The sequence below is a fragment of the Podarcis pityusensis genome (genome assembly GCF_964106645.2).
Source record: "Podarcis pityusensis genome assembly, chromosome: 4".
NCBI classification, from domain to species: Eukaryota; Metazoa; Chordata; class Lepidosauria; order Squamata; family Lacertidae; genus Podarcis; species Podarcis pityusensis.
This window is the reverse complement of record NC_138027.1, coordinates 97,987,752-98,015,616: the sequence shown is the minus strand read 5'-3', so window position 1 is coordinate 98,015,616 and position 27,865 is coordinate 97,987,752. Positions and strand designations below refer to the sequence as shown.

Genomic DNA, 27,865 nt, shown 5'->3' with positions numbered 1-27,865 from the left:
TCTGCTACATCAGGGAACTTTTTATCCAAATGGATAAAATATCTAAATGAGCAGGAGGAGTGTTAACACTCTTACAGAAATGTTTGAATATAAACTTAATCATATTTTGACTATATCGCTCTCTGAAAACAGCAACACAAAAGCAAGACCTATCTTATTCACTTAACATATATGTTGAGACTGCAGTGTGGATCTTCTCTTAAGGTCTTTTTAAATGTTTAAAATGTTTTCAGTTTAAGTGAGGAAGTGCATTAAGATTTTAAAAGTTTCTAAGTATCTTGCAGAACTTGATGGGTATTTGACAGAGAGAGAGGAACAAGAAAGTGGGTTAGAGCAAAAAAAAAAAAAAATATATCTTCCACACTCTTGTAGTTATGGAAATAACATGTTTTGTTCCATCAATGTGTGCACTTTACATTATTCAGCACAAAGCTTTGTAAAATAAGAATCCTGGGAATATCACAATATAAAGGGGGAAAAGGTACAAATAACAGCTTCATAAACTGAGAAATGTACATAAATAAATCATGCAGATGGGGGCAGTTTGCTTAGCTGGCAAGAAACAAAATATGGAAAATCTGCTTGTTAAACAATAACCACAGAGTGTGCTTTTATGATGTGTTTTTTTCCTCTTCACCACAGTAATTCATATTAGAGGTAGAAGCGGTTGCATGTTAAATAAAATCATTCAGCATTGTTCTCACATTGCAAAGAGCTGACTTATGTTGTTTTAAGATGCCTCCCATTAGAAAGTAAATATTTGTCTGATGTTACACATTTCACAAAATTTAATAAAGATGAACTGTAAATAAAGTCACAGGCAGATTTCAGACAGTTTTATTAGCAGATTGTTGAAAAGGAGGAGGGGAAAAAAAGAGAAAAATTAAATACAATACCAGTAAACGTGGTTCTCACATTGAAACCAGGCTCAAATAACTAGGCTACCATAGAAAAATTTTCCAATTCTTGCATTATGATGTAAAAACAGATTTTTGTACAGATTTTGTACAACAAAATTCATAATAGTTTTTTTTCTCATTTTTAGAAAACTTTAAATATATAGATAAAAATAGACAATTTTCATAGGTCCTACATGAAGATGAGAATGTTCTGTTCCAAGGGCTTGCATAGAGCGCAAAGGTGGTTATAATATAGAACAACTAGACATTAATATCTCTTAAGATTACAAAAAAGCATTTAAACAATAACATGAACACAACATTTCTTCATAATCTAGGCAAAAGGAAAAACCTTTGTGTGTAACTAAAGAGGGGCAAAAGGAACCCAAATTCATCATACGGTAGCATTTAACGAACTGTAATATTTACACTTGTTTTTAGTAAGATATACTTCTTTTCCTCATTATCCTTAGCATTTCCTTTATGTAGGTACCAAACCAAACGATGATGCATACCCAAAGAGTCTGGAAAGTATACACTTTATGAACGATTAAGCCTACTTACAGGTGACTCTCTGCAAGGAGCAGGAGCAATGATAGAGATGCTACAGATTTCATTTGTAGATTTTTTTTAATTAACAAAAAAACACCCCTCTTTTCTCTCATATAAATAATTTAACAGTTTGCCACAAAGTCCATCTAATGACAGCTGTTAACCCTTTAAAGACTGCACTTGGGGGGGGGGAGAACCACTGTAGTCTTTTAATTAATATTAACATGTCTATTGTGAAGTATCCTGTAACAATGTTTGAATGACAAAATGGTCCCTAATGCCTCTTTTAATTCCATGGGGTGAAATGGTTTTATTTCTCGATGTAAAATCACGAGAGACCAAAAACAGGCCACAAAAAACCCATTCCGAAACACTATTACCAGGGCAAAATAAGAATTAAAAAACCACCAAAACCAGAATTATTTAAATTTGGACAGTGGTGTTGTTTTGACAGTCAGCATTACTTCAGGTGAGACATTTTACACATCAGTGGTTCCGATTACGTTTTTATATAAAACGTATGCGTATAAACATTGAAGAGGAAGAATGTGAGCGCGAAGGGTGGCCGTTCGTCAACAAAGCAGTCTTTAAAGGGGTAACTTGGAGTAAAGAAGATAATTTAGGATGTAATAAGCACTGTGTCACAGCTTGCTTCCAGTTATGAGCACAAAGGTGGAGAACAGATATCATAGCATTTATAAAGACAGTAAAAATAACACGCAGCCAGCCTTGCTTAAGACAAGGCAGGCAGGAAGGACAAAAGACTTCAACTTTATCACTTAGCTCTACGTGGTATTGGACTGATAACATCAAGTGTCTGTTTAGCCTCTGAGGTTTCCCCCTCCCCAGCAAATTTGACGTAATATGACATTAACATACAAAAATATTTCTGGCGGGTTGACTTGCTCTTGAGCCACAATTTACTCTTAAAAGTGCTGCCTCACAGCACTGACCAATATACAAATAAAAGTGGCTGTCATCCCCAGATCCCGTTCGTTAATACTGTGACTTCAGGACAAATATTTACATGCCTGCATGCGTTAAAATCAGAAAGGTGTCGTTTGGACCAACAGGGTGACAAAAACATATTATCTAAAATTGTTGTTTTCCTAAAATCTAGTATTCTACGGCATACATAATACCTTCTGTGTGTGGTTTGTGATTATATAACTGTACATTTGAGCAACAGTTTCAATAAGAAGCAACATCTTGTCAGTCCCCCTCCCAAACTCCTGCCAGGTTAGAATCAGAAATTATAACAGATCTTTAATCTTTACTTAGAGAGCCTATTGCAAACAGTAAAAATTACTTTGTTTACATTCTGTACTTCTTTTTTCCACCCAAGATAAAATTGTTTTGACTTCTTGTAATGTGTTGGTCTTTTGAAAAGGATATTGGGGAAATAGGTCTTTAAATGAAACAATACTCTGTCCTAGAATCGAAGGGGGTGGTGTTGGTGTAACTCTTTTGTTTGTCTGTTCCTAGTTTATGTTTTTCGGAATTTTCTTATGCCTCTTTTGGAAAGATTCGCTTCTATACTGTCTTGCTGGTTTACATAATAGTCTTTTAAAAGTGGGCACTGTGGAAGTTTTGTTTGATGTGCTCAAAGAATCGGAGGAGAGTCGAGGTCCTACTCTGGCCGTTCTGTACAAGGAAGTGTCCATAGGCAAATTTCTTGTTAGCTGGCTGTTGAAGAAGTGTGCTACATAAGTTGTAGAAACATTCTCTGCAACACGGGGAGAAGTCCCGGGAAACCCACGGAAGATGCCCTTTCAAAAAGTTATAAAACCTCTGCACACGGATACATGAAGTGGCCAAGTTGCCTGAAAAGCACCTTTGTTTTTGCAGAACTTGCAAACTGGCAAATGACTCGCTGCAGAGTTCTTTAAACTGTAGCACACAGGTCTTCAGCTGGATATGTTCAGTACATGACAGTAGTTTTCAAATAAAGTCTTCCATCTAAAATATAAATAATACAAAAAAAGTTTGAAAGTGCTTTGAACATTGCTCTCTGAAAGCATATTTCACCTTGTAATGCTGATAACATTTCCTGCTAAGCAACTTCAAGTCTGGCGGTATCTCCTCAAAACTTCTCCAGTCTGACTGCTACAACGCTTTCTAAGTGACTGAAGTTGTAAAAGAGGCTGCGTTCATATAACTATTATAACACTGGGAGAAACTACGGGGCCTCCTGTGGATTTTGTTTAACATTTAACTGTGCTAAAGGAAATTACTTTGCTTTGTGGGGAAATTACTTTACTTTGTGGGGAATGGGTGAGCTGGATGAAGGGTGATGGAGACAATTTTGGGTTGGAATCCCCCAGAGACCTACTCCTCAATGAGAAAGGAAAGAAACTAAGACAGAGACCAACAAGAGACAAGGAAAAGGGCAAGCACAAACAAGATGAAGAAGAATTGCAGAAGGGACATGGAAGAGATTTAAGGGCCTCGGACATAAGGCTTCCAGGTTGATGGACTAGACGGAATGGACAATAAGGACAATAAGGACTGACATGACCCGAGACCAGGAAGAAGAGACACTGGATGATGATTGGAAGAGAATTTATAATGGAAACTTTTTTATTTTAGAATCAGCTAATGAATATTAGGGAAAATGTGGGAATGAAACTATACGACTCTAGTAGAAATGATATTAGGAGTTATGTATATTTGAAATTCAAGATTTAAGTTTTAAGGCACTTAGGGGTAAGATAAGGTTAAATAAATTAAGGTAATCTGAATAATAGAATATGGGGAAAGATGGTAAGGATTTGTTGAGTTAATTATTAGGTTAAATTGTTAAGACAAATTTTATAACAAAAATTGAGAAAGATGGAAAGAATTTGCTGAAATAATTACTAAACTAGAATACAAAAACGGAGGTGTGAGGTCAATGAAACAAGCAAATGGAAATTATGGATATGCAATTTGGGATTTGTGTTTTTTTTCTCTTTTTCTTTTTTACTTTTTTATTGCTGTATTGTTATATTGGTTTTCACATTTTGTGCTTTTTTCTTTTTTATTGTCTTCTTTTTCTTTTTTCTTTTTTGTATTGTAGTGTTGTCATTAAAATATATACAGTGGTACCTCGGGTTAAGTACTTAATTCGTCCCGGAGCTCCGTTCTTAACCTGAAACTGTTCTTAACCTGAAGCATCACTTTAGCTAATGGGGGTCTCCTGCTGCTGCCGTGCCGCCAGAGCCCAATTTCTGTTCTTATCCTAAAGCAAAGTTCTTAACCTGAAGCACTGTTTCTGGGTTAGCGGAGTGTGTAACCTGAAGCGTATGTAACCTGAAGCGTATGTACCACTGTATATTCTTCTTCACCTTTGGCTTTCAAATACAAAAGGGATATTTATGAATTATGGAACATGAGAGGACGACCGTGCATGAAATCAGCACTGACATTGTAATAGTTTTAACCTAGCCCCCCACCCCCGTTTTTTCTCCTCCTAGGGGAAAGTTAACCTGATTCAGAAGCACAAAGAATTGCATTGTGGGTTGAAATTTTATGCCAGAAAAAGACAAAAAGCAGAGGAGCTGGTATCTCTCCCTAATTCAATGTGTCTTCTCTAGAGAAAGTAACCATTTCCTGGTAGATAAGGTTATGGAATCGGATTTAGGTGACTTGGATTTGCACCCAGTCTGTTTCCATTGTGTATATGCCACTTTTTCAGCATTGTCTATTTTGGTGTACAAACCAGACTATAAATGTAACAGCAAACCAAGAAAGTTTTTCCCCCCTTTGGAGGACTTACACTCTGCTTCCAAACCAGGATGGACTGATTTAAATCAATGTGATTTAAGCCACCCCAAAACAGGCTTAAATGATAGATTTAAAACATGTTTCTTGTGGGTATTTGATATATTTCCTAGCCAGTGATGCATATTTCTACATCTTAACTTACCACTGTAGCATCAAATTTACCTAGGAGGGTACAGGTTTCTCAATCTATAGAATAACATTTTTATTAATTTTAGCAAATTTTATATGGTACATAGCTGATTTCATAGTTTTCTCTGTATGTATGTCAAAAGAAGGGCCCTGCCTATTCATAAATATCAATTACAGAACTGTGCTTGTTAAAAAGCACGTACAAAAAAAGGAAGATACAACATCACCTAGGTAGGCGCCATGCAATAAATGATCATCCCAGGGATAGACAGAAAACATATAAAAAATCTGATTGAACAGGGGGGAAATCATTTAAAAAAATAAAAGATCATCCGTTTTTACCTATTCCATTATGCACATACATATCCCTAACTGGATGAGAAATGGCATACGCAAATTAATGTTGTGGTAAGAATCCCAGTAATCAAAGCCGTAATCCCACCAATAAATTGTAGAGAAAGAGCTGTGTAAGGATGGGTTGAGTCCTCTTTCGCCTTCCCTGCTAAACAGCTGATTGGTGTAATACTGACTTACGTTGTATCAGAAAGTGCTTATAGTGATACATTCAGGAGACTGAGGTTTTGGCCCGATGTAGCAATCTGCATCTGTGACTGCTGATGGATCCGTTTCACATTAACAAAACCATTAGACTGAAAATTCATAATCTCAGAATAGGGAGAGGTTTTAGTCAAAAAGTTCTGCATTTCTCCCCTGCCAGATACTGCTGGGTGCTTTAATTTTAAAAAGCATTCCAAGATGTAAGGCTTTTGAAGTATTTTTTTAAAAACAGATTTCATTTCATTCAGCTTGTGGGAGGGAGGAATCCAAGCAAACAGAAGTTATGACGCCTCCTCGCCTATATTTTCAATGCATCCTTTTCCTTACTGCAGCTGGCTTGTTTTCCTATTGACATTGTCACAGATTGGATTTCTTGCCTGTCTTTTCATCACCCGCTTTCATAGAAACAGGCCCTCCCATCCATTTTGCTTCTTCGTGTATTACTACCACCCTCAACCATCTGAAAGCTCCTCTCAGCTCTCCAGCAGTGGTCTACCACTCTGACTGCTTCTTTGGCTCACATTTTGACAAGCCCTATTGCCTTCATTTGTTCCTTCTGAGAAGGGATCTAAAACTGAAAACTGAAGCTGCAAAGCTTTTAGATAAACACTACACTTCCCCAAATAAAGGGAAAATAAAGGGGCAAAAATATTTGCAAGGATCTGAGTGGGGGGAAATCCATAAACCTATCAAAGCTAGTCTGGGAAGTATTAAAACTGGAGGGGTTACATTGTTTGTTTAAAATATGAAGCTTGAAAACAAAGGCGTTCTGGACCAGTTTTTGCTTTAGCAAGATATAATTCTCCCGCGTGAATAGAATAGAACAAAGCCGTTATTTACTGCTGCCCAGAAACAACTGTTGGAGACTCTATAGTATTTATCAGAATTTTGGTTATCTAGAATAGGTAAAAGCTAATGATTACAGGCATTGGCTGTAATTCCTGTACCTACGGGTTAAAGGTAGTCTACATTCAGTCCATTATGTTTTATTTATCTGTATTGAGTCTCAAGGAACTGTTTGTATCTTTTGTCAGGACAGAAGCTTCTAAATCTGCAGGAAGAGTGAGTATATTTTTCAAAGCCTGCTACGCGAGGCCTTTTCCACCATGAATGTCAAAGAGGGGGAAACAGCAGGGCACATTCTGAAAGACGGCGTTTGCCAGTATTTATGTAGGACTGGTTTCCCTTCCCTTCCAAAAAAAGGCATATGCTTGCTACATAATCTAATGAGCATAGATCAGGCCTGCTCAACCTGTGACGGTTCAATATAGTCCACCAGCAATGCGAAGTCAGCCACTAGAGAGGACTGAAAAACTTGCTGTTTGGGTTATTTGCCTGAGACTACATATAAATGGGTGAACTGTCAAGCAGCTGGCAGACCACGATGCATGTTTGGTTGGTGAGTTGCATCTCGTCACAAGTTGCTCAGGCCTGACACTGCGGGTAAATATCACTGTCAACCAGTTTATCTGTGAATCATAACATTAAAAGCATTTGCAATGGCAGCATGTATGAACTCACTTTTAAAAAGCTGTAGGTAGAAATGAAAAAAGAGACTGCACATATTTTTGTAAACTTAAGAAAATAATAATAATAATAATATTAATAATAATAATAATAATAATAATAAAGCTTTATGTGAAGGTTTTGATTCCAGCCTATGTTAAGACTCCTTCATAATATAAATATGTCCTGATTAATTTATTTGAATGGTGTGCTATAAAATATGTCCCATCTGCCACAAATCAGCCGCATTAATGATTAAGAGCTCAAATCCTTTGCTTTTCTCAGCCTCCCATCATCATCCATTTGCTTTGCTGCTGGGAGCATAACTTTCCCTTTCTGTGTGACGACAGTAGCAATCCACCAGCAGCATTTCACCATTGCCAGGTAAACAGTGCAAGCGTTGTGTGCGAGGGACTGATCTGGGTGGATAGGAACATGTTAGGGGGAGCTTGCATATTTCAGGATCAATGAAATGTCCCCATAGCTCTATTTACTTTGCTATTCCATTTTAAAAAGTAATGTTATGCCTCTTTTAAATGTGACTTTCCAAAGTGGTGTAAAAATAGAAATGAAAGAATAAAACAAATAATCCAAGCCAAGAACCACAGAGCAGCATAAAATAAATAAATAGTTGCTAAAATCAATTTGCTTGGGGCAATTAAAAAAGCATTGGGTCTTAGCCCTAAAGCTTGACAACCTGTGCACCAGGTAGCCAGCCCTGGTTTTGTTCAGTTGCTAGTCTATCGCAGCTAGGACTTCCACTGGATATATCAAAAGAACGGCCTTTGTCAGCTTTTTAGCATAGAAAATTGATGTGGAGGAGGAGGAGGAGGAGGAGGAGGAGGAGGAGGAGGGACCTAACTTCAGAACCTTGCTCCTCATCCTCATCCTGATGCGCTGATGTGCCTGCAGTTAGTGGATGAATGTACAGCAACTCTTTACATGTGTAACTCTGCAAAGCATCCTTGCAAAGCGCCTTGCATCAAGGGAAGCCTGTATGTTTCCATGCAGATAGGTCTCCTTAGCTCCACTGGGCTGATGAAATATACATCAAATAAAATGGAATGTTTTTTCTCTGAATAAAAGCAAACCTGCTCACGTACGTTAAAGGATGTAATCAATGTGCATTTCCTGTTAGGAAGAAACTCTTATTGAAAAACGGCAGCTATTTTGTTTCCTCAGAAGATTTTTTTTTTTTGTAGGCACCTGTAATCTAATGAGGTTTGCCATTTTTCAAAGAACAGCTGTGCCCAAACGCACACAACCCCTTCATCCCAATGTTGATAAAAGCATCTCTGATCCACAGCTCAAGCAGTTTTAAATTATATAACTGCTGGGTTTATTTGTTTTAATAAGATAGGGCAAGTGTGAATCGCAGTGTAATCCTAACCTTCCATTCAACATGGTGTTTTAATAATTGAAGGGAAAGGAACAAGAACAATAAAAAGGAGACAAGGACAAACAAATGGGGGATGATTCATGCAATGTTTGATAAAGCAGAACTGGAAAATCCAAATAAAAGCAAGCGTCTTGCAACAGATGGAAGGGATCTTAGACAAACTGTAACCCTTATCCAAAACACTTACTAGGAAGTAGCTTATTAGGGTGTTTTAAAAGCACACACACAAAAAACTTGCCCTCATATATCTTGTTTAAGATGTAAATGCTGTTACACAACGAATCCTTTGGGGACGTGTTTAAAGTGAAGTTGATACATATTCAGAAATTTTGAAATGGAAGAGATTATAACTGTGGAATTTTTAAACATTGTCTTCAACAATTTTTGCTTGACAATCCTGTACATGCCAATCCTTTGTTATGGCAAAGTTTGAACTCCTAGCTGGTACATATAAGGTTGTTTCATACCGAGTCAGATTATTGTTTCATCGAGTGCTGTCTCCTCAAGGTGTTGGTCACTTCCTGGGAGTCAGAGAAGGTATTTTTCCAACCCTACAAAATTATTAGCTAGAAATACCAGGGACCGAACCTAGTTTATCCCCTACCTAGTGAGGGGCTAGGTAAGGATTGGGAGACCAGACAAAATAAACACACTGTAGATCTCTGGCCACAAATCTGTATGTGAACAACAGACCTCATGTAATTAAGCTGCAAAAATAAATAATCAGATAGAGGTGCTAAATGAATCCAACGGGCTTAATATTTTGTAAAGCAGAATATGCTGGAATCTTGCTGAAGATACTGTGCTGGGTAGTCCTGGTGATAACTCTTCCCAGTGTCAGGCTGGGTCACAAATACGTTCTTCATATTTTAAAACAGGTTCTTGGACCATGGCTACCAGTTTTGAAGATGTGACAATATAAAAATAAGATAATTTTTCTGCTGCCTGGTTAACTCGGCTATCACTTGTTTTTATCTGTTTCAACAGAACAACAGCACTTCCCGGAAAATGAGAAACAAAAGAACTAGTTACTTACAATCACTGAACCTGAATTTCTAAAGCACTGCATTCCGGTCACTTCTATTAGGAAAAGAAGCAGGAGGGGTGGGAAAAGAGGAAAAGAAGGGAAAAAATAAACAAATGTCGGAGTCAGACATACTAGACTAGGAAGTCATTGCTAATTATAATCGGCTTGTGATCCTTTTATCTCTTACTGGGCTCAATTTGCTTTGCAACCAGAAGTTGACCAATTGTACAGAAATTCCGCAAGAAGTGGGTTCATTTAGAATTGGTGGTAGTCATGTTCCCAGTTAAAATACATATAGTTCCCAACGTGCAAACGGCATTCGTTGAGCAGAAGTGGCAATAGACCATTCTGGTATTGCTGAATGAATGTTGATTCAAAAGATATTGTGATGGCAAGAAATGAATTTGTTGTCAGCAGAAAGGTGACAATTATGGCTTTATGCAAAGAAATAGTGAGAACAAAGTTGTTTCTTAGGTGAATGTGATAACTTTTTCCAAGTGGGAGCAGAGAGGGAGATAACCTCAGTTGCTCCAGTGGAAGTTCTTGTGTGGACTTCTGCTAGCAGGACCCATTAGCTGGATCCAGCCCTCTGAAATTAGAGACCTAAAGGAAACACAAACTCCTATGTAGATCTCAGGGAGTAAGTATTTGTAGCTGTATATAGTGGAGAGAATATCTTTCTTAGACTTTTTCTGCCTCGTTTGACGCCAGAGAGCAAGAAATACATGCAGAAACGTCAATCTGTCAAACTTGACATAGAAACTTTAAGACGATTCCATTGCACCTTTTAAAAAAGCTATGGAAACTGATGCAGAGCAGACCATAAGGATACATAGCTAATAGCAACACAGTGCATCTCCGATTAGATTTTACAATGGGATACAGTAACGTGAAGCATTCTTCCCACAATAAAGTGATGGCTTGCGACCATGGTTACTATCTGCAATGCTTTTAATGTCCGTCACTAGAGCTTGTAACATGAATGGAATTAACTTATGTCATGACTGGGCTTGCCATTTATTAGCTACAATTGCACATCTCTCTCTCCTCCCCCCCATCCAGTTTGCAATGAGGTAAAACAGATGCATCTCCAACACACATGCAAATGCATATGTTGTATATCTGTGTTACATTGCCAATTTCCCTGTCAGTACTTTGAACAGCGAAGGCTTTCCTCTCTTGCAGTCTGAAGGACCTTATGAGGAAGGGGGGAACTGAGATTGGAAAATGTCTGCCTGATGGCACACACTCTTGAGAGTCTTGTCCTCCCTGCTTTCAACTGCAAGGGAGCTTTCCATTTACGTATTTTCCAAACCATTTGCTTTATGCATTTATATACATATGCGCATAAGCAAACAGTTTAGAAAAATAATGCATTCACTTCAAATGGCAATGGTAGTGGAAGAGGGAATGACACGCCCCCCCATTGTTGATGTAGTGATGATACATTCCTCCTTCCCTCTGCCTTCAGACCGATAACAATAAGGCCTAGATCTGGGAGGACTGTACAGTAAATAGGCAAAGATTCTGAAAAAAGTTCCATCATTTTCCATCAACTGCTATTACACACACACACACACACACACACACACACACACACACGAAAGAGATTGTGTTTCACTTGCTAAGCCAACAAAGGTATGTCTTCTCTCACTGTGAGGAACATCCCTTTCTTGTCATTTGAAGAATTCTAGGGTAGGGAGGCCTCATGTCACCATTTTTTTCTCTAAAGAGAATATATAGCTGTAACCAACTTCAGGATAGTGTAGGAATTTGGAAATGGGCATAAGAAAATAACTACCACTGTTCCCTATCTTGCTTCATTTGTTAGTTTTAGCAGACTCTTAGTCTGCTAAGAGTTCAGCCAATTTACAGCGTTATTGGTTTTATTATGTTGTTTGGATATTTTCTTCTAAACTTTTACTATTTATTTTGATTTTAATGTTTATTTTGTGCTGCCCTGGGACCCTTGGTTGAAGATGACAAATTACCTTACATAAATAATCAAAACATTTACTCAGATGAAAGGTCCAGTATATTCTGGGGAGCTTACTCCCAGGAAAGTGTCCATAGCGATACAAATTGCATTGTATATGCCATGTGCCCAGATGAAGCCAGAACTGTGATATCTACAATGACTCCAATGCCATATCTATAGAGCAGCCAAAAGACAACAGTATTGCTGAATACAATAAAAATAAAAATTAAGTATAGAATTCTGGAAAAGACTTGTTGCACACTGTTGTTTCTAGTACAAAGGGATGTGATTGAAAAGCACACCTCTCTTAATGCAGAGAGTTATTTTGTTCTTGTTTGTTTGTGTTTTCACACTGATTGTTTATAATAAGGGAAATAAATAAGTCAAAACCTCAGGTGTCTCATATTCTAAGGCCAGTTCTGCTATCCCTTATATGATACCTTATATGATACCTTCCATCACAACCTATGCTATTATGCTATGGATGTTTTTCTATACTAGTTCCGATATAACATCTCTGTTTTTAATAAATAAGGATGGCAAGAACATAACAGGGGAAAAATGCTGAACAAACTGTATCCCTGTCAGTGAGAGCCAGGCTACCCAGTGTCTCAGAATGGAGGATAGGTTTTGCTCTCACAGAAGAGCATATCCATGTGATTTTTATCCTTCATTGCCGTAGCAAGGGAATGAGTGCTATTATTAACTGCCATGATGCTTATTTAGAGATGCTGTATGGTAATGTTATGAAATGGCAACCTGAATTTCGCAACATACATTTTAGTCGTGGCAATTTACCATCCTTAGAAAATGACACTTGGGTACTGGTGATTAACCAAAAGGATATTGGAAAATAAGGCCAAGCTTATTAGAAGCCACAAGAGTTGTATTACTAGGAATGAGCTGATGTTTTGAGAGATGAAGAAGTTGCCATGGTCTTTAGTGGGTGTGTTGATGTAAAGCAAGCTGGTCTAGGTAAAGCCAGTGTAAAGTTGCACCAGATCCAAACTCCGTTCAGAAACAGGGCTACTGCTGGCTGAGCCTCCCTACGCCTGGCAGAGGGAAAGCAAGACTTTAAAATAGTGTTTGAGTTATATTATTACCGTAGATTCCGGAGTATTAGGCGACTGGACGTATAAGACGACCCCCCCAATTGGCTCTGCCAATTTGGGGGGTCTTACACGCTTCGGGGACGCGGGTGGCACTGTGGATTAAACCACAGAGCCTAGCACTTGCTGATCAGAAGGTTGGCGGTTCGAATACCCGCAACGGGGTGAGCTACCGTTACTCGGTCCCTGCTCCTGCCAACCTAGCAGTTCGAAAGCACTTCAAAGTGCAAGTAGATAAATAGGTACCGCTCCGGCAGGAAGGTAAACAGTGTTTCCGTGCACTGCTCTGGTTTGCCAGAAGCTGCTTAGTCATTCTGGCCACATGACCCGGAAGCTGTACGCCGGCTCCCTCGGCCTATAGAGTGAGATGAGCGCGCAACCCCAGAGTCAGCCACGACTGGACCTAATGCTCAGGGGTCCCTTTACCTTTTACCTTATACGCTTCGGCAGCTTCGCTGGGCAGCAGCAGTGGACGGCGGGCTCCTGCTTAGCATCGCTGGGCAGCTTCGCCAGGCAGCTTCCTCCCAGCGTGGAGCCCGCCGCCCACTGCAGCCACACCCGGCGTATAAGACGACCCCTGACTTTTAAACCTCTTTCACAGGGTTAAAAAGTCATCTTATACACCGAAATCTACGGTACCCTTTTAAATCTATGCTGGGTTTCCAAATCATATAACTGAGCTGAATGACTTAGGATCAAGCCTAAGACTCCTCTCCTCTGGTCCTGCGCCCCCTGCCTCTCCCCCCCCCCCCGAACGTTTCTTTTCAGGACTTAAAATCTGCTGGGCTTGGCTTAGCCAGCTCAGTCCTTTTTGAGATGGGATGCAGGAGATAAACCAACACATTTCCAGCTGGGGCATGTATGGGGGAGCCCAGCTGTAGCAAGAACCTCCAGGCTGATCTGTAGATCTGCTGGATACAAACTCGCTCATCCCTGTGGCCAAATGTTTGCTCCTTCAATATCATTTAACTATAACTGGGCTAGTACTGCACTGATAGCTGAACCCAGGACTAGCTTACATTGATGCAAAAAAGATGGCATTGACAATGGCCCAATTTGTTTATAAATGCAAACATTAAAAAGAAAAAAGAAAGCAAAAGGGGGAGGGGAGACCTCAGTGGTGCACATAAGACAATTTATTGCCTAACATGTTTAGAATATTTCAATTCTTCCTGTGGGCAGCTCTGATTTAGTCAAAATAATGATGCTGTGGGAAACAGTTTTGGTTTCTCTTTGAAACTACTTTAAATGCATTAGGCAATAAATTGTCTTCAGTGTAGCTTTTAATGTGTTCTTTCCTTTAGTTGCAGCTTAGCTGGGCCATAATATGATCAGGCTAGCCAACAGTTAGAATCTGAAGGTGAAATACCAATGATTAAACGACAGGCAGAAAATGCTTTAAAAACTAAACTAAGCCTGGTATTGTATGCTAGCCTTGAGTACCTAGCACATCTGACACATCAATATAAACAGAATCACTTCTATGATGATGTAAGTAAACAGAAATTCTATGAGGAGTGATTTAAAGAATTTCAGGATTACTATAAACAACAACAAAAATTCAAGAATGCAGTCTGCTATAGCAATTCCTTTGGTACCTCCTCCTTTTGCTTGACAAGATATTGCTTCTATGGCAAGTGTCCATTTTTAGGGAGTGTAACTGCAATAATAGGGGACGCGGGTGGTGCTGTGGGTAAAACCTCTGTGCCTAGGACTTGCCAATCGTATGGTCGGCAGTTCGAATCCCTGCGGCGGGGTGAGCTCCCGTCGTTCGGTCCCAGCTCCTGCCAACCTAGCAGTTCAAAAGCACCCCTAAGTGCAAGTAGATAAATAGGGACCGCTTTACAGCGGGAAGGTAAACGGCCTTTCTGTGTGCGGCTCTGGCTCGCCAGAGCAGCTTCGTCACGCTGGCGACGTGACCCGGACATGTCTCCGGACAGCGCTGGCCCCCGGCCTCTTAAGTGAGATGGGCGCACAACCCTAGAGTCGGACACGACTGGCCCGTACGGGCAGGGGTACCTTTACCTTTTTAACTGCAATAATAATGGTATACATCTAATAAGTGTGAAGCATACAGAGCATAGGATTGTCCTCTAGGGTATTTCTGTTTTAAGACCCATTTTAAGGTAGTTTTCAAGGAGTTCTTGCCATTGAAATACAGTGCGATCTATGCATTTCCTCAGAAGTACCGTGCTTTTCCGTGTATAAGACTAGGTTGTTGGTTTTTTAACTAAAGAGTAATGTTTAAAGGGGGGTAGTCGTATACACAGGGGCAATCTCCCCCCATTTTCTTAATTTTGAGCCCCCCAAAATAGGGGGCATCTTATACACGGGGGCGTGTTATACACAGAAAAATATGGTAAGTCCCACTGAGTTCAATGGTATCTATTCCCAAGTAAGTGCATTGATAGGATCACAGGTTTAACAATTCAGACTTAGGTGGCAGGCAATCTGATGGCAAGACCTGCTGGGATGAGCAGTTTAGATGCAGCAGAGCTTCAGCTCAGCCAACTGGCTTGCGGCTCAGCTTTGCTAAACCAGGATTGCCGTACTTTTCCATGTATAAGACACCCCCATGGACAGTGGTACTTCGGGTTACAAACTTAATTTGTTCTGGAGATCCGTTCTTAACCTGAAACTGTTCTTAACCTGAAGCACCACTTTAGCTAATGGGGCCTCCTGCTGCCGCTGCTGCACAATTTCTGTTCTCATCCTGAGGTAAAGTTCTTAACCCGAGGTACTATTTCTGGGTTAGCGGAGTCTGTAACCTGAAGCGTCTGTAACCCGAGGTACCGCTGTATAAGACGCCCCCTATTTGGAGGGGCTCAAATTTAAGAAAATGGGGGGGGAGGTGGCCCAGAGTTGTTGAGCTTTTTTGGGGGGGATTGCCCATTGTTGTTGAGCTTCTGGGGTGGGGGGCTTAGGTTTGGGTTTAAGCAGCTGTTCTGCTGCTAAATGGGATTTGGATCTGGTATAAGTTTATGCTAGTTTAACTGACACCAATTTGCTTTACATCAGGTTCCTGTGCACTGGGCTGCTCCCTTTAACTCCTGCAAAACACTGAAAAGATGTCCACTGAATATTAGTCTCCAGCCTCTGAGGAGCTGGGGCGCACCATTAACCTTCATCTGCACTAATAATAATCTCAACTGTAATGTATTTTCCTTGCTTCTTATGTTTGCTTGATTGACATGTTACACTTTTATCTGTACACCTGCATTTTTAATGTGTGCAGTGGGCCTGGCCCTGTGGCAAATATTGAGATTAGTGGGTGCAAGGGTTAGAAGAGAAAATGTGATAGATAAATAAGAGAGATGCTTTTTAGTTTGTGGTAGTTCCGTTCTTTTACAATACCTGCAGCTATTTGTGCTGTGCTGTCGCTATCTTCATTTAACGACTCCACTTATTTGTATTAGAAAATTTCTGTGTAGATAGTCTATATAATTCTCTGCCTCGTATAGAGACAAGAGCATGCATAATAGGTAAAGGATAAGCTCTTTCTAAAGCGAATTATTTGGTCCTAGGGACAATTTAAAATCTCTTTCTATTTACAAGTGCCACTCTCTCAAAGGTGTTCTTACAGAGATCCTGCTTCTGTGCCATATTTGTTCAACAACAAGACGTGTCTGCCATCTGTTTTTAACATGCCGTTCTACTAATTTCTGAGTTTTCGAACTCTCCGAGCAAGAATTTTAACCAATCAACGTGTGGGAGGCATTTCCATATGGGGCACAAATCGTGTTGCGCACCTCTATTGAAGCAACTTGTTTTCATTGTCCTCCAAGCCCACAACTGTTTGCATAGTTCAAGTATGGGTTTATTATTCTTACAGTGTTGTACTTATCCTTGAAAAATGAATCTCCAGTTCATAAATCTTATTATGCACTATGTTAAATTTTGTATAGCAGCAATTTTGCATTGTAACCATCTCTTTGCTTTCCTCCATTACTATCCGCTACAATATTAACTACTTGATACATTACCTTGGGATATAGGTGGCCCCCTTCTCAAGTAATAGCCTTAACCTTTGCCTCTGAAAGACTAATCACTGTCCTTTTAGATCCATAACTTTTATAGAAATTGCTTTCTGCAAAGCACTTCATCACATTTCATCTCCTAATGCTCTCCTATTCTGATTTTAACACTACAGATTTAATATTCAGCATGGGCTCATCTTTTGAATTCTCCTCCATACAAGACGGTGCTACCATTACTTTAAATGAATGCTTTTACTGCACTTGATTATGACCTATCCTTGCAATCATGATGTTTAAAGCTGTTTATTCTATTAGAATACATGTAGCTGGCTTTCCTCTGTTGTTGGTATTTCAATTCTGTTAGTTCTGTTTTCCCCTTCTGGTTATGTTTTACAGGAGATAAAAAGAAAGGTCTTGCAACTAAACCACTATATTCACAAAAATAGTTGTATTGATTTCAGTTAATTCCTAATGAGGGATCACAGTTCAGAAAAAATGAACTTGTAACATTTGATAGAGCAAGAATCTTTTTGGAAAACATTTAGCACAATATTTTTAGTTTGCAGCATTGTCATTGATTTGAATAGAAGCAGGATTGCATCTTTATTTTTAAAAATGTTCCTGTGGCCCAAGTGACTCAGAATATATAATAAACGTGTGTGTGTTTTCAGATGTTGTGAGCCTAAAGAGATTTTTCTGAACACTTCAATTATAAAAACATTTAAAACATACAAACTTGTGCAACTTTTATTTTAATGAAGATGAGAAGTTCATTAAAGAAGATAAATATTTCATTAGATGTTAAATAAAACAAAGAGAATTTTTGGCTTCTCTCAGCACAAAATTCCTTTGAAAGATTAATTAATACATGCAAATTATGCAAATTAGACCCATGCAAATATTTTATGAAGACAATTAAGGGAACCATTAATTACTGCTTTTTTTTGCTTCAGTGAGATTCATTCATTTAATTTTAATTTCACTTTAACTGTTCTGATGTATAATCTTGCAGCTAAGAACTTTATCTTTCCTGGTGGGTCACTTAAACTTATAAATTTCATCAAGTGAGCAGCAACCAGAATCTGAACAGATACTCTTTGGGTTATGTTCAGTATCAAGAGAAAATTTTGACACAATGCACTTCAAGGAACTGGGAAACTGAAAAAGAATGTGAGCTCATTCTTGGACAAGGTTCAACTGCTGAAAAAGCAATTAATTTGCTTTGGCTGTGCTAATATAGGGGAATTAGAAAGTGTGACACAAGACAAATAGAAATAATTAGTTCTCCAAAATGATGTTCTCATTAATATGGTTTGAACAGTAGAAATAAAAAAACCAACATTATTGTGGTAAATCTGCGTTCTCTCCCTAGCCACAGGAGTCAGAATAATGCAAGAAACTGCATTTCTAAAACCTTTAAAAATCCCTGTAGTATTTTTTCCCTTTTGGAAATTTTCTAAAAGCATACAGTAGATCTGATTCTTCAATTCCATTTTCCAAAAGGATTTATGATTGAAAATGTATGTTTTCAGAGAAGCAAATCCTATTGTGTTCAATGAGATTTACTCAAAGGTAAATGTGTACAGGATTTCATCTTTCTGTTTTAAAGTGTGAATTGTCCTCTCCCTCTTTCCCTCCTCTCAGGCAACATACCTCACCCCACACAAATAAAAACATACTGGTAAATCCCAACTGTGGTTTCTGCATTGTTTATTTAAATCAAATTTTATGGGATACGGTAGGCGATAATGCATAATGTGCTTATACTGTCATTTAAGCTGTGGTAGAAGTAGCATTATCCTATCAAAAGTTTCCCTAATGCCCTCTTTTATATTTGATAGCATAAAAGTTTTCTCCTTACTGAGTCTTTAAACAGGCAGGTACTCAGGAAAGTAAATTTTCTACTGCTTTACATATTAATGCTTGTTGCCCATAGGAGCAGGTAAGGATTCTCTCATGGAGCAAATAGTGAAAAAGTGAGCTTACTCGGGTTACAAATAAAGCAATAAAAGGCGATGTTAGAAAATAGTGACCCTGTTAGTGACAGTTCCTATGATCAGCATTTTCTGCTGCAGTTCCTGTGGCACTTAGCACTGCAATTATGTCTCCATATTCAAGCCCTCTGCCTTAGACAGTTTCAGTTACATGCTTAAGGTGCTATTGTTCGTGAAGCCCTAAACTACTTGGGGCCAAGCTACCTGGGAGACAGTCTTCTCTCATACAGATTTGCCTGCACACTGAGGTCAGCAGAGGCTCTTCTGGTGGTACCACACCTTCTGAAATCCATCCCCAAAACACTGGAGGAATGGCCTTTACCATAGTAGTCTATGTGGGCCCAAAAATATGATGAGTGCCTGTTAAACTTACCTGTTTATCCAGGTGTTTCTTGATTCTTGCACCTACGACCAGCTATTATAGCCTCTGCTTAATGTTTTAATGCAATTACCGATATTACTTATTGAGGTTCTTATGATTTCTGTTGTTCTGTTGTTTTACGGTTGTTATAATAATAATCTTTATTGCGGTCCAACATGGATTCAGAATAAAATACAAATTCATACAGACAACCCCCCAGGGAAGGGAGACCGAAGCGTTATTTGTTTAGTCATGGGTATGTTGATCTGTTTTACAGTTGGATGTTTTATATAAAGTGTTGTAAAACTAAAAACATAACCATGGTTATGTCTGAGTGAAGTAGCCACACAACACAGGTGTATGGCTGGTGTACCAACAGTATCCATGAGAAGCTACTCCAAATAAGCAGTGAACTTGAAATCTAAGAAAATACCCCCCCCCCCCATAAAGAATAAAGATAAAGGGACCCCTGACCATTAGGTCCAGTCGTGACCGACTCTGGGGTTGTGGCGCTCATCTCACTTTATTGGCCAAGGAAGCCGGCGTACAGCTTCCAGGTCATGTGGCCAGCATGACTAAGCCGCTTCTGGCGAACCAGAGCAGCGCACGGAAACGCCATTTACCTTCCCGCCGGAGCGGGACCTATTTATCTACTTGCACGTGACGTGCTTTCGAACTGCTAGATTGGCAGGAGCAGGGACCGAGCAACGGGAGCTCACCCCGTCGCAGGGATTCGAACCGCCGACCTTCTGATCAGCAAGTCCTAGGCTCTGTGGTTTAACCCACAGCGTCACCCACGTCCCCATAAAGAATACCTTTATCTATAACAGCCAATTAATGCATATGAAATAATTGATTGGGGGAGATATAAACTGGACTTAAATAAATGCAGATGATAAGTTTATAATAATCAGGGAACTTTTAAAAGCACCCCAGTAAGCAACAGAAAGAAAAGAAATGCAATTAGCTTTAAGCCAGAGCTTGACAGATTTATGAGTCAGTATTTTGATGAGTTCCTCAGCTAATGATTCACCAGTCACCTACAGAGGTTAAGAAATCCTTTTGTTCACTGAAGTATTTTTTCCAACCTTCTTTGAAGTAATCGGGTCATGAATTTCCTTACTTACAAGCCACGCAAAGCTGAGCAGCCTTAGAACAGGAAACCGCTACTGTACTGCAAGGTGGAGAGCCTTTGGCCCTCTGTAAGTTGTTGCAATTCCCAACTCTCATCAGCTCCAGCCATCTGGATCAATGGCCACCAGGGTTGGTGGAAAGCTCCATCCAGCAACATCTGAATGGCCATAGGCTCCCTATCCATGCTGTACTGGTATCTCCTCTCTTGGTTGCCATGAAAGCTTAGATCAGCCCGGTCCAAGGCAGTTTTCATGCATCGCTTGTAATATCTCTTTTTCAGCCTTTCCTCTCGAAATCCTCCCCACATGATTCACCTACCGACATGACTGCACTGCAAAGTTCAGAAGGCATTGAAGAAACCTGAAGCTTAATGCTGACACAATGTGAGCAGTGGATGGCAATGTCACAACATATCCATCACTTCTACTCATGGGATCAAGGGTGTTGAGATCATAAAAAGGTAAAGGTAAAGGTACCCCTGCCCGTACGGGCCAGTCTTGCCAGACTCTAGGGTTGTGCGCTCATCTCACTCTATAGGCCGGGAGCCAGCGCTGTCCGCAGACACTTCCGGGTCATGTGGCCAGCGTGACAAGCTGCATCTGGCGAGCCAGCGCAGCACACGGAAACGGCGTTTACCTTCCCGCTATTTATCTACTTGCACCCGGAGGTGCTTTCGAACTGCTAGGTTGGCAGGCGCTGGGACCGGACGACGGGAGCGCACCCAGCCGCGGGGATTCGAACTGCCGACCATGCGATCGGCAAGTCCTAGGCGCTGAGGTTTTACCCACAGCGCCACCCGCGTCCCGTTGAGATCATGGGTGTAGTATTTCTGCAACACCATCTACCAAGGTGACAGTGGAAGGTAAGAGAGGCTGAGGATTATTCAAGTTCAGATCAGCCAAACTATATAAAGTTGTCACTGAATTTTTAATGGGAGAAGCAATTCTTTTTGTCCAAAATTGTCTTGCTTGGGACCTCAACAACTAGCTTTTCTGTTGAAAACTTGAAGTGTTTTCTAACATTGTTCACTATAAAAATAGGAACATTTAGACCTTTTTGCATTCTAGAAAATCCTTTCTGTATTATTCTCACAAGTTTTTTTTTTATCTATATTGTACTGCAAAATTCATTTCCTCACACCTTCTACTAGTAAGCTCAGGTGGTGAGTGCTACCAGGACTGTAGCCAAAACAGAGCCATTGAGAAACAAGAGGAAGGTATAACTGTCAATATCCTTAGCAGAACATCAAGATTTGCAGAAATACAAAAAAAAAAAGAGGCTAAAAAAAACAGCCCAGTGAGGACCAAACATGGTCAATAGACTTTGGATGTAGAGCAATGATTAGAAAAGAAAAATGAAATAAAAGTTATGGGGAAAGTGAAATGCCCTGTTTGGAAAGAATGGCTGGCTGCAATCCTGAACATAGGAGGGAGTACTGTTTCAACCTGTATCCAAAGAAATTGAATTCTATGTGTTTGAATGGAAGGATCAAAATGTATTGACATCAGAAGGCTGAGTACCTACATGCTCAGAAATACTAATGAACACAGTACAGAAAACAGCCTGCAAATCTATCCTCCTTTTGAAATTGGTGAATGAATGATATGGATGTACAAATAATATTTGTCACAAATTATATAACAACTCCTAATGCAGTGATCAGCAGTGCTAACATATGCATATCTACTCAGAAATAAGTCTCTTAGAGTCCAATTCTGGGCTGTGTCCGAGGTGAGCAAGTACAGGACCAACAGTTTTCCTTATGAAATGCATGGTGTGACCAACATTCTCCTTGCTTCTGAACATTCCACTTGATTTTGCACATGCTTTTGTATTCATTTTACACATTGGTTATTTGAAAAATTTTTAAGAATACCATGTTTGAAAAAAGCTTTCAGTAGATTAATCATTTATTTCACAAGAAGAAAAGTTATTTAATTTCATGCATCTCTAGGAAAGCCAAGTTATAAAACAAGATGCAGGTTGGGCTAACTGAAACATTTATGTCTGCAACTTTAGAAATTATTTTGAAAGAAAGTGAAATGACTAAGTTAGCATGCTTTAACTTTGCTTTCTTAGGTGATAAATAGAATGACTGTCTAGTTTAAAGGTGTAGCTAACAATGACCTATGAACACTATGAAACAATAGCCTATTTATAGGTTACTGCCGGCAATCAATACCACCTTTTGTTTAACTTAATCAAAGTTGTCTTTAATTGATTAGCTTGGGCTGAAAAGCTGCCAAAATACCGGAGTTCAGTGCCAAGCGACAGGAAGCAAATTTATTATTGTTTAGTTTCTGTGCACTGCGGTAGAATTCCACTGTTTATTCTTGGTTGAGGAAAAAAATGCAGTATGAGAGTACATAATTAGTGCATGTTTTCCTACTGACTATTTGGGTATCAATTATAAAAGAGACAGACAAACCAGAGAATGTTTCAAGGCCATAGACTGTGCTATTAGTTTCTGTCTCCATTCTGAACCTTTTAAAAGCGTTCAACATAGCCCCAAAACAAAACAGGTAAGCATAAGGCAGCTGCTAGAATTAATACAAATAATGTTTTCTAGAAAAGAGCTACAATTCCTCACTCAGAGCTGCAGGCAGCTAGGACAGAGCAATGGGGACAGCCCCATTTACTCAGCTTTGTTGCCTACCAGTCCCATGAAGCAGGTAGCAGTCAATTCTTTTGACCTTTCAAGGGACTTTTTTTGGAGGGAGGGTTGCTTTCTCTTGGGCAGAGAGAGAGAGAGAGGAAGAGGGGTATGTGGTGTGTGTGTGTGTGTGTGTGTGTGTGTGTGTGTGTGAAAGAGAGAGAATGAATATGTGGTCAGCATCTGTATGGGGAGTATGGCTTGGCCATTTTGTCTATTTTCCCTGGTACTGTTATCAGACAACAACAGCATCATTTTGTGTGAGTTGGTGATTCCTGCATTGCAGGGGGTTGGACTAAATGAGTCTTGGGGTCCCTTCCAACTCTACTATTCTAGGACCCCTGCAGTAGTTGGTTCTGTTGCAGCTAAAGAAGTCTTATGATGGGCTGGTGAAAGGATGTCAAGGCCCACAGAGACTATAAGGAGAAACCGAAGCCTTCAAATATGAAACAAAGATCGGAGGTCTAGCGCTAAGGCACACTGTGATTTCCCCCAAAGGCCCCCTCCTTTCTTGGTGAGAAGCAAAGGAAACTAAGGGACTTCCGGGTTAGCGCCTCCGGCAATGACAGATTTCCTCTGACCAGGAGGAATCCGCTTCGTGAGAACTAGGGTCTGGACCGCCGCGGCGAGGCGGAGACCCATTAAAAACCACAGGCGGGAGAAGCCTGTGGACGTGGGATTCGGCTGGCACCTTTTGCGCCTCCCCTACTCGTGGGGAAACCCGGGTTCGGGGATCCGGAGCGACGTGGGGTGAATGGCGTGGTGCTTTGAATCAACTGCTTTTTTCACGGAGTGAAGCCGCATTGCTGTTGCCGGAGAGCGCTGACTTTTTCCTGTGGACAATTGGATTTCAAACAACTGCCCGTGAGTAGAACGGAAAATTGGATTAAGAAACTTTTTAATTTGGCACTGAAGCGGGAAGGTATAAACAGGAAGTCTGCCTTCCGCTTTTGTAAATAGATTGAAGCAAAGACATTGCAAGCTAGAGTCTGGAAAGTCATTTGTAAAGGACTAAATTTCCATCAGTTAAAATCACTAAACCCCCCTTGGAAGCAGGAGAAGAGGGGGGAATCTTTTTAGACTGTTTAAACCTGCAGAAGAGAGAATAAAGAAAGATAAATTTCCACCGTCTTGATCCTGGGAGCGGGGTGTCAGAGACAGACACTTTGGGGAAGTTCATTGACTGTGGACAAAACGTTTTTGACAGATAGTTAAAAAAGAGAAACATATTGATTCCAATGTTCCCTTTTGCATTTAAAAGGAACGAAATATCTGGGAAATGAAAGGAACTTTGTTGCTAGAATCTGCTTTTAAAAAGATGGATACAAATAGAAATTGTTTCCTCTAGAGGGAGCTTGTGAAACTGTTGCTGGAGTCGATCTGGGGAATTCTACAGCTGTAGAGATAAAAGATCGTGGGAACTAGACACCGACCTTGAACAAGAATGTGCCCAGAAGAAGCTTTAGTGCTTGCTTTTTGCAAGACAAGTGCTTTACTGGAACAGCTACAGTGGTACCTCGCAAGACGAATGCCTCGCAAGACGAAAAACGCGCAAGACGAAAGAGTTTTCCGTTTTTTGAGTCGTTCCGCAAGACGAATTTCCCTATGGGCTTGCTTCGCAAGACGAAGCGTCTTGCGAGTTCTTGCGAGTTTGTTTCCTTTTTCTTAAAGCCGCTAAGCCGTTAATAGCCGTGCTTCGCAAGACGAAAAAACCGCAAGACGAAGAGACTCGCGGAACGGATTAATTTAATCTTGCGAGGCACCACTGTACATGAGAATATGGATTTGATGACTGTTGCAGTTGGAAATTTTGGACAAACAGTGAATACTTATATAGTAACCACTCAGGAATCAATCCAGGAATGTGCTTTGACAGAGCAAGTGGTGAAGAAGATAAAGGAGGAGGTAGTTGCTGAACCTCAAGTACCAGAAATGGAGAGAGCTGCTGCCTTGCAGGAACATAAGTTGCTGTCTTTGACGACTGAACCTGGAGAAAGTCAGATTTGGAGAGATGGAGTACTGTTTGGTCTGGAGATGGGAAGTTGGATAGACCCCCCTATGCAGGGATGTTTTGACTTTTCGGATCTGGCTTTGGGCCAGGGGGAGTTCGGAGTTGTGGGGGCCCTCAATCTTGGAGGGACTTTGAAACAAGCCTTTAAATATCTTTTGGATTTCAGTGTCGACTATGGAGAATGTGCTGACTTGTCGAGAAGGGATAAAGATATTGTCAAGTTGGAGTCTCCTCGAGAGAAAGGAAGGAAATTAAGAATAAGATCAGCAGAAGATAAAGTAAAGTGCAGGTGTAAACATGAAGAAGACCTGCAGAAGGGACATGGAAAAGACTTAAGAGCCTCGGATAGAAGGTCACCAGGTTGATGGACTAGATGGATGCAACAGAAAGGACTGACAAAACCCGAGACCAGGAAGAAGAGATGACGGATGAAGATTGGAAGAAAGTTTTAAAAATTCATTTAGAAAATTATTGTAAAATTAATGAGTATTAGAAAAATGTTGGAATGAAACTATTTGGCTTTAGTAGAAATGTTAAAAAGAATTATGTATAAATATGTTTTGTTAAAGAATTAGGTATAAATAAGATTTAAGTTTTAAGCTTTAGGGTTTTTATGGTAAGATAAGGTTAAAATAGATTAAGGTAATTTAATGACAGAATATTGTGAAAGATGGAAAGGATTTGCTGAGATAATTAATAACTAGAATACAAAAAAGGGAGGTGTGAGGAGGTCGATGAAACAAGTTAATGAAAGATAAGGATTTGGGAATATTGGATTTGCTTTTAAATTTTTTGTTTATTTTTGTTTTGTTTTTATTCTGATGTATTGTGTGTTTTGTTTTTTTTGTTTTTTGACTTTTGTTTTTACTGACTTATATTGTTTAATCTCTTTTTTGTATACCTTTTTTCCTTTTCTTTTTTCTTGCTTTTTCCTTTTTCTTTCTGTAATTTTAAATTCTCAATAAATATCATTTAAAAAAAAAGAGAGAGGGAAGCAAAGGAAACTAAGAATGAGTGTTACTGTTTGTCTCATCTACATTTTATGGCCTTATAAATCCTCTTTTCCCAGAGTCCTAATATCCATCAAAGCAGGGAGTCAAATCATTAAAAATCTGAGTTCAGAGTAACATTTTGTTAAATGTACTCTCTTACCTTCCCTTTGATAAACTCATAGTTCATTATATAATTGCCACCTCATTTTTTTTTTAAAAAAAACCCCACACCTCATATTAGCATTAGCTTGTTCTGACTTTTCATTTGAAAATGGTATGCAAAGAATGATGGCCTGCATCATATTAAAAGTATGTATCATATTAACATAGTATCATAGTAAAAGTGTGTGTATACACACACACACACACACACACACACAGTAGCACCTCGGCTTATGTTACCCTGGGGTAGCGTAAGCTTCGGGTTGCGAAAGCGGCAAACCCAGAAGTGTTTCATCTCAGGATCCCACCGGAGCTCCGGAACGGATCCCGTCCGCAACCGGAGGTACCACTCTGTGTGTGTGTGTGTGTGTGTGTGTGTGTGTGTATATATATATATATATATATATATATATATATATAAATTTTGTTGTACACTACCCTGATTTTATTTTATGAGGGGTGGTCTACAAATATTTTATACATTAATTAATCAATGACTGTTGTTGTTTTGATTAAAGGGGGGATACTTACAATTCAGCTCACCTGTTCTCTTTTTGCATCTTTGCACTTGAGGTATGGAATCTGATGTGAATTATTGCGCTTCGAAAGTTGTTAAGAATGTATGAGCATGGCCACTTTAGAGTGGGATGGTTGATCCTTCAAATTATTTGCATTTCAGCTCTCTCTGATAGATGACTATTTGTTATATCAAAGGACTCGCAGTGGAATCCTATCCATGCATACTCAGAAAATAAAGTCACTGAATTCAGTGGGGCTAAAAAAATTACAGCTCCACAAATGATTGAAGCAGCCATCCATTCATCCTGGTGGCTGGCTGCTGCTTTTTGGTGATAGGAGAGGTCCTCCTGAAAGTGAATGGCCACTAGGGGTGCTGTTACACCCCCTAAGTACTAGTTTTTGGAAATGAAGCGCATCAGGGTAGGGTAGAGTTTCACTAATAGCCTCCAGGCAGTGGAATCACTGCAGCTTACCAGGAGTTGGGAGGTTCAGGGCAAGGTTGGAACTGCACTGGCATACTGGTGTAGGAGGGCCAGATTTGCTGCACTGGTGGGCACATGAATCCCAGACCTTGCCACCACCTTGGTCCTCCCACTCTTGACAAGTGATGCTGACGGAAGGCTATTGCTGCAGCTCTGATACACTGGTCAAGCCAAGTACACAGGAACACACAGTTTGATAGTAACTTGCCTTTATTTTGAAATAACATTTGAATGCTAAGATCTCCAGCTTTCTCTGTGAGATGGCTAAGTTTTGCTTGTATAACAAGGTTGCTGCCATGAAGATAGAGAGACTCCTTACTTAGGTTGTGAATACTATGCGTTTTCTCCAAATAAGAGATGTAATAAGACAATCCGAACTGAGCAGCTATCAGGCAGCCTATGTGTGATTATAAAGGCTGTCGGTTGTCAGGTTTGCTAAGCATATTTGTTCCGTATAAACTTTTTCTTTTTCAAAACTAGAGTATGTTTCTTTGTACAATATAAATATCACTGTCAGTTTTATTAATTTATTTATTTTAAAAGGAAGGAGAGGGAAGCTTTCAACTATAAGACAAGTATGTTGCAGAAGAATTGCACACAAACAAATGCTCATTTACTCAGACTATTATACTCATTAGACTTGTTTAATAATAGATTA

The 27,865-nt window shown here is 39.7% G+C and overlaps 1 protein-coding gene across 8 annotated transcripts in view; it reads right to left on the bottom strand.

Moving 5' to 3' along the window:
• Nucleotides 1-821: 821 nt before the first annotated feature.
• Nucleotides 822-27,865, bottom strand: part of DACH1 (dachshund family transcription factor 1) — a 343,180-nt gene continuing 316,136 nt past the window's right edge. For 5 of the 8 annotated variants that reach the window (XM_081003040.1, XM_081003036.1, XM_081003038.1 and 2 more), the window contains 2 exons: nt 9,845-9,888; nt 822-3,410 (listed from right to left, as the gene is read on the bottom strand). In XM_081003040.1, coding sequence (XP_080859166.1) covers nt 3,393-3,410; nt 9,845-9,888 — 62 coding nt within the window. In that variant the 3' untranslated portion in view covers nt 822-3,392. The remainder of the gene's footprint in view (nt 3,411-9,844; nt 9,889-27,865) is intronic. The other 3 variants (XM_081003037.1, XM_081003039.1, XM_081003042.1) reach the window with 1 other exon arrangement.